This window comes from Panthera leo, chromosome D3, assembly GCF_018350215.1.
Source record: "Panthera leo isolate Ple1 chromosome D3, P.leo_Ple1_pat1.1, whole genome shotgun sequence".
Lineage (NCBI taxonomy): Eukaryota > Metazoa > Chordata > Mammalia > Carnivora > Felidae > Panthera > Panthera leo.
In genome coordinates, this window is record NC_056690.1 from 69,973,727 (window position 1) to 69,980,341 (window position 6,615).

Here is a 6,615-nt window from a genome sequence, read left to right on the forward strand (position 1 = left end):
GGTCCGTGCAACCGAGAAGGGCGGGTCCGTTCTGGAAACGTAGTGCTGTGGGGACTCCCGGACTGACATCAAGAGGGCGGGATGGAGACTTCTGTTACATACGTGTCCCAAAAGAGAGGCTTGTGGGGAACAAGGGACCTTATGTGCACCGTTGAATACATCTAGTTTGGAGAATGTCAGTGCTGACACAAGTGGTAAATGAGCCACACGCTGAATTAGCGCTAACTGGATACCCAGTTTCAAAATGAAAGGCTGAGAATGTAGGTGGTTGGGCTCTCGGCAAGTCATATCCCCCACGCCCGCCGGGGCTCCTGCAGAGCACAGAGTAAATGCCAACAGTGTACTCGAAGCTGTATACTGCAGCCCCTCCTGAGGTATAAGTGTGCCACAGCCCATCTACCCAAGGGCTTTGGAAATGCAGTCGCAGCTGGATAAAGTGTGGAAACCATCAGTAGTCATTTTTCTTAGTTCTTCAAAATTTTATTAACAAAACGAGGAAGGGGGGAGGCAAGAGTGAGCGGATTCCACAGTCCCGCCCAGGCACAGAGAATGGAGAAACAAAGGAACAGACAAGAACAGGAAAAAGTTCTGAGACCCCCTGGTAACAGCCGGGCAGTCAAATGGTGGATCGGTACAGGGAGAAACTCAAGGACCCCCGGAGAAACATATAAAGGGCAGAACAGACAAATGGGGGATTCAGGGCAGCTCCCCAGCCTGGAATGCAGGGTGTGAGGACTTCTGCGCCATTGTGAGGCTCAGCGGTCAGCACTGGAGCGCAGGTCGGTAGTGAGTGGGTCATGCTGGATCGTTTGATGCAGCATCAGGGCCAGTAATCCTGCCCGATTAGTCATGGCTGTGCGTACGTTGCGCTCCTGCTCAAACAGCTCGTCCAGCTTGTACCACTGACAGGAGAGCAGAAAAGAGCCATGAGAAGGAGCTCCAGAAGCCCCACCTGACCCCAGCCACATCCAGCATCAAAACCTACCACGCGCACACGCTCCAAATCGACTTCAGCACGCCGCAACTTCTCCCAGCAGTAGTGGCGGTTACACTGGCGCTTGGGCAGGCGGCAGAAGTCACCTGTGAGCTCAAAGACATCACGTACAAGGGGGCACCCGCATACCTCATCAGCTGGCACCTGCAGCGAGATGGGGGGTCGGGGATGAATGCGGGTGGTGAGGCAGGAAAGAAGACAGGAATGGGAAGTGGTCAGGGAGGTAGGAAGGAAGGAATGGAAAGTTCAGGGAGAGGAGAGGAATGGAAAAGAGGAGGAAAAAGGAAAGGAACGAAGGATGATGAGGCAGGCAAAGCAGGGGTCACGGAAGTGGTCAAGTAGGGAAAAGGTAAGGAAGGAGGGGAGAGGAGGGAGCAAGGGATGAATGTGGGCCAGTGAGGAGGAAGAAAGGACAGAAGGGCGGGGAGTTGAGGGAAAACCTTACTTTGGGGTCCCGTGAGTGCTCGGGGCACAGCACCTGGAGCCGCTTACAGTATGTCTTGCTCTGAGGATTGTAGACATCACAGAAGAGTCGGGTAGCTCTGGGGGTTTGGAGTAAAGACAGGGTAGTGGAGGGAGACCCACCTGTTCTTGCCCGTGCCCGTATCCTGCCCCAACATGCCACTTCTGACCCCAGCCTCGACCTCCCTGCTCTAACTCGACGTAGCGCCCACACTCACCCCTCAATGCGTGTGGGGTACATGGACCCAAAGGACGTCTGGCTCTCATACTGGAGGGATGAGCACAAATGGAGGGAACTGTGGATGTGTGCTGCATCCCAAGACACCCCCCAGACAACACGTCTCTCCCCCACGGACCCACTGATGATTCCCCCTCAGGCTGACACCCTGACCTTGGCGTAGCAGCGCTCCATGTGGCGCAAGGCAACACGTGGGTTGATGGGATGCCCGCAAGAGACACAGAAGATCTGCAGGTCCGTGTCGTCGCTGTCACCCTCATTGCTCTGTGTGGAGCGGAAAGAACGATGAGGCCAGTCAGGACTAGGTACTGGGCCCCGCACTGCTGGGCCTGTGCCTGCTCACCTCCTCATCCTCACGGACAGCCTGCTGCTTGGCACGAAGAATGATGGCCTCAAGCTCATGGAATCGGCGCTCCATTTCCTGGAGGCGGGTGCGGGCACTCTGCTGCTCACGGCGAATACGTTCGAGCAGCTTCTTCCCGTGCTCCTCAGCAATGCAGGGACTCTGCTGCCACTGCTGGATGCGCTGGGGGAGGATCTCGTAGATGCGGCTGCAGGGAGGCAGTTGGTTGGGTGCAGGCAGGGAAAGTGGCAAGCAACAAAATAGGTGGGGCGGGGGGGTGGATCCAAGAATGGTAGAACGGATGGGTGACCAAACGGCAAAAGGATAAGTGACTGAGCAGTAGATAAAAAGCCAGATGAGCACCAGAATGGTAGATGGATGAGGGGTGGATGGGGGGTGCTTCATGGACTGAACAGTGTGCAGGTGACTGACCGGAAGACATCTGGTCATGCCCGACCCTATACTCCCCGACTCCCTTGAACTCTCCAGGAATGACTCACTTGGCTGCCAGCTTCATGCCACAGTCATCTGAGCAATACTTGGAGCCAGGCTGGGCAGGGCGCACACAGCCAGGTCCCAGGCACTGCGGTAGCGACGCAGGGTCCTTGGCATCGGCACGTTCTGGGTGTTTCCATTTGTCCTTGTGCTTCTGCTTCTGCCGATGCCGCTTATATCTCTCTTCCTTCTATGGGACAAAGCAGGTCAGGTCAGGGTGGAGTTGAAGTCAGCCCTGAATGCCTGCCTCCCCCGGTATTCCACCCCCTTCTGGCTCTTGCCCCATCCAGCCTCTGACCTTTGCCTCTCCCTCGCCTCCCTGCCCTCTGCTTTCCCACACCCACTTCACCCTTCCCGTCACCTTTTTCTCAGACTTCTTCTCCCGACGCTTTACATGCTTCACTTTCACTGCCCTCTTCCGCAGGGCAGGATCCAAGAACGGGGACTCCTCTGTGTCACTCATCCAGGGCTGCAAGTGAGGCATACGCTGACCCACCTGCCCCACTTGTGACTACCCCACCACCTACTCAGTTCCCAAATCAGCCTTCCATACTCTGCCTTCTCTCTCCTCATCATGGAAACTCAGCTTCTGTAACCTCCACCCTTCCACCATGGCACGCTCCACCTGCTCACCAGGCCATGGTCATCAAAGGCCCCTGCACAGAAGTCCTGGTACAGGTCAGGATCCAGTGGTAGGTCCTCGTCTGAGAGTGGCTCAGGTGTGGCCGTAGCCTCAGGTGGCTCCTTGACCGCTGATGATGCCACTGCCCCCTCGTCCTCACGGATGCGCCCCAGCTTCTGTGATGGCTGTGGCTGCTGCTGGGTGGGCAGTGGCCTGCGAGGCCTTGGCAGGGATTCTGAGGGCGTCACTGGCGAGAGCTGCAGGGCAGAATCTCAGGACTGGCCCTGACCGCCCTGCCCGCATGCCCCGCCCCGCCCTGGGGGGCTGGACTCACCGAGGAAGGGAAGTACTTGTACGATTCCTGTGCCGGCAGGAGGAAGGCCCAGGTCAGCCCCAAGTGGATGGAGGGTGGCCCTGCCCTAGCCCCTCCCACAAGAGCCTAGCCCCACCAACTAACCCTGCCTCGCCTCCCCAGAAACACACCCACTACTCCTACTTCTCATCACTAGGACATGCTGAACCCTGCCCCACCTGGCCTGACATGCCTGACCACCTTGAAACATCTGGCTCTACTCTGCCCATCTGGGGTTGGAGGCGCCCCTGCTAGCCCTGCACACCTGATCATGCCCCATTCGTCTGGACAGGTCAGGCTCCTTCCCACCTGTCTATGTGCAGTAGGCCCCACCTCACCTGGCCCACCCCTCCTAGCCTCAATGAGCTCCTCCTGGACACACTGACGCCCCCACCTGGCCCTGCCCAGCTCTACCCATGCTCACCCGGGCCCGCAGCTGGCACTGACGCAGCCGGCACTTCTGCCGGATCTTGTTGGGGCCCCCAAACTTCTTCATGTCCCGACAGAAGTCACAGTGGCCACAGTCCTCAGTGCGCCGGCAGGCCTCGCACTCGCCACACATGCGGGCTGACCGTTTGATCTGCTGCTGCTGTTGCTGCTGCTGCTGCTGCTGCTGGTGATGCTGGGGGAAGGGGCCCGGAACAGAAATCAGGAACCCAAGGAGGGCCTGACACGGGATCACCCTACCTATCCCAGCCGTGGCAGCCACTCACCTGGCTGGGTGTGGCCACCAAGGGCTGTGGAGAGGATTTGTGGGGCGAAGCAGAGCCCCGAGCAAGCATCGCCCCAACCCCTGTCCCTGACCCCGCCCGGCGCTGCAGATCTGGATCCGGGGCAGGCCTCTTGCGCCCTCCACCCTCATCCCGAGGCTCACTGCCGTCTCGCTCATTGCTGTCCCGCTCCCGTGACTTCTTGTGCCGATAACGGATTTCCAGCTTGGGGTCTTTCTCTGTGGGGCAGACAGTGGGACCAGGATGGATTAACAGTGAGGGATTTGGATGGTCCCAGAACTCTTTCTTCCTCTTCTTTTCTGTCCCACTCACCTGCTCCGTCCCCCTACTCCAGGGCAGGCTAACCCCTCTGGTGGGACCCTGTGTTTGGGCTCACAGTGGAATCTCCATTCCAACTCACCACAAACCAACAATCACCCACAGACACACGTCACTACTCCCTATGACCCACCCTCCCTTTATGGCTTCTCCCTCAAGGCAGGTGGACCTGCCTGCCCTGTCCAGGCACCACCCCCTCACCTCGGCAATCCCGACAGTACCACTCCCGGATGGCCTTGGCCATCTTCTCAGTGATCCGGATGCAGTCCCCATGGAACCACTCATTGCAGTTGTCACACCCGCTGCAGAGGATGGGGTGAGTGGTGCAGATGTGAGGGGCCGGCCCCATCAGCCTCACCCAACCTTGCAGGTGTCAGCCCCACCCGCCTCTCCCCGGCTCACATCATGAAGCAGTTGATATCTGGTTTGCGGCAGATGCAGTAGATGGGTGCATTCTCCCCATTCTCCGATTTGCTGTCCTCTCCAGCATCTGGAGGCTCTGGGTCTGAGCCGTCACCCTCCTGTGGGACCCCCCCCATCATGGCTTCTTAGAGAACCCCTATCATGGTGTCTCATTCCTTGCTACAGCTCCATCGTGGCTCACCACAAACCCCAACATTCTGCCAATAAACTTTCTATCACAGTTCCTCATAGATCTTTGCATCACGGTCCCCACAAACTCCCATCACTCACCCCTAACGCCCCAGTACCGTTCTTTCAGATCCCATCATTCTGTCTCAGACTTCCCATCACTAACACCTCATTACTCTATCCACACACTCATAACGGTTACTTATAAACTACCGCTCATCACATATTACCCCCATCTCTTCTCACAGACACCACGGGATATATTCTACATACTTCCCAACACCGTTTCCCATAGATCTCCCGTTATTAACCCCACAGACAACCCCGCCCCCCATCACGACTCCCCACGAACTCCTTGACACAGACTCATCACAGCTTATGACACACTGCCCGGTGCGGCTCTGCCCAATCTCCCATTCGGATTGCCACGAACTATCTATCGAGAGACCCCCACCAAACTTCCATTACGAACCCCTAAAATGGCTCATCACAAAACTCCCAGATGGTTCACACATCAGAAAATTTTCAGAACCTCAGACCCCCAACGTTCTACCCACAGACCCCTGTTAAGGCTCACCACGGGCGCCCACCATACTGCCCAGACTCTTCCTACTGTTCACCACAGACTCTCTTGCCTCTGCCCACGGACCCCGCCTCTACCAATCCCACTGACCTCTACCGCTGACCCCCTCCTGGGACTCGTACTCACCATCTCTCCGCTCTCGGCGCACCCCTCCGCTGCCCCCGCCAGCGACCCGCGAACCTGCTGCACAGACCTCTCGCTGGCGTTCGCGGCCGTTGTAAAGGCGGCCACAACTACTTCCGCTTTGGTCGCGCCTCCCGGGCACCGTACTCTTATTGCGCAGGCCCAATGCGTCGGCTCCGCAGCAAACAAGTAGATCCGGCGCCTAGAGCCGCTACAAGTCTCTCAGACGCCACCATCTTGACTATTGACTACTGAGACCGTAAGGCGGCCGAATCCATAAGTGCGGGAAACATGGCCGCACCTGCATCGCAGCTTTCCCGAGATCACCGCCACTCTGTCGGCCGAGTCCGTACGGTGACCACTTGTACGGACACAACGTTACAGGCAACATGGCCGCGCCTATGCGCCACTTCCACGCATATGCCGTCATCTTGGAATCTGATTCCGTAAGATGGCCGAGTCCGTACGTTTACAGGCAATACATGGCAGCGCCCTAATCGCGGCTTCCACAAGGGTGCCGCCATTTTGACCATCGATTCCGTACGCCGGAGGCTTGCCCTGCTTGAGAAGTTCACAGAAAAAGTGGCGGCTTCCGAAACACTACCTGTATCAAGTCACACTCATTCTTCTATTCAATCACTTTACCCTTTCACATGTATAAATGGGACGCCAGCAGACTGGGTGTCGTGCGCTGCGAAGGAAACCATTCCCCCTGTTATGTCTCCGACGTTTACCTTCCACCGCTCTGTCCCGCTCAGCCAGG

The 6,615-nt window shown here is 57.6% G+C and overlaps 1 protein-coding gene across 3 annotated transcripts; it reads right to left on the minus strand.

Moving 5' to 3' along the window:
- Positions 1–455: 455 nt before the first annotated feature.
- CXXC1 (CXXC finger protein 1) lies at positions 456–6,246 on the minus strand. Of its 3 annotated transcripts, none has more exons than XM_042911614.1 (15): positions 5,856–6,246; positions 4,958–5,076; positions 4,757–4,857; positions 4,220–4,455; positions 3,931–4,128; positions 3,489–3,515; positions 3,166–3,411; positions 2,894–3,001; positions 2,538–2,722; positions 2,038–2,245; positions 1,848–1,958; positions 1,675–1,724; positions 1,440–1,536; positions 986–1,138; positions 456–902 (listed from the first exon to the last, which is right to left on the minus strand). In XM_042911614.1, the coding sequence occupies exons 1-15, from the start codon at positions 5,856–5,858 to the stop codon at positions 756–758; spliced, it is 1,989 nt and encodes a 662-aa protein (XP_042767548.1). In that variant the 5' UTR covers positions 5,859–6,246; the 3' UTR covers positions 456–755. The 3 variants fall into 3 exon arrangements, with proteins under 3 accessions (XP_042767548.1, XP_042767550.1, XP_042767549.1); XM_042911616.1 differs by lacking the exon at positions 5,856–6,246 and adding an exon at positions 5,513–5,599; XM_042911615.1 differs by lacking the exon at positions 3,489–3,515.
- Positions 6,247–6,615: the final 369 nt, after the last annotated feature.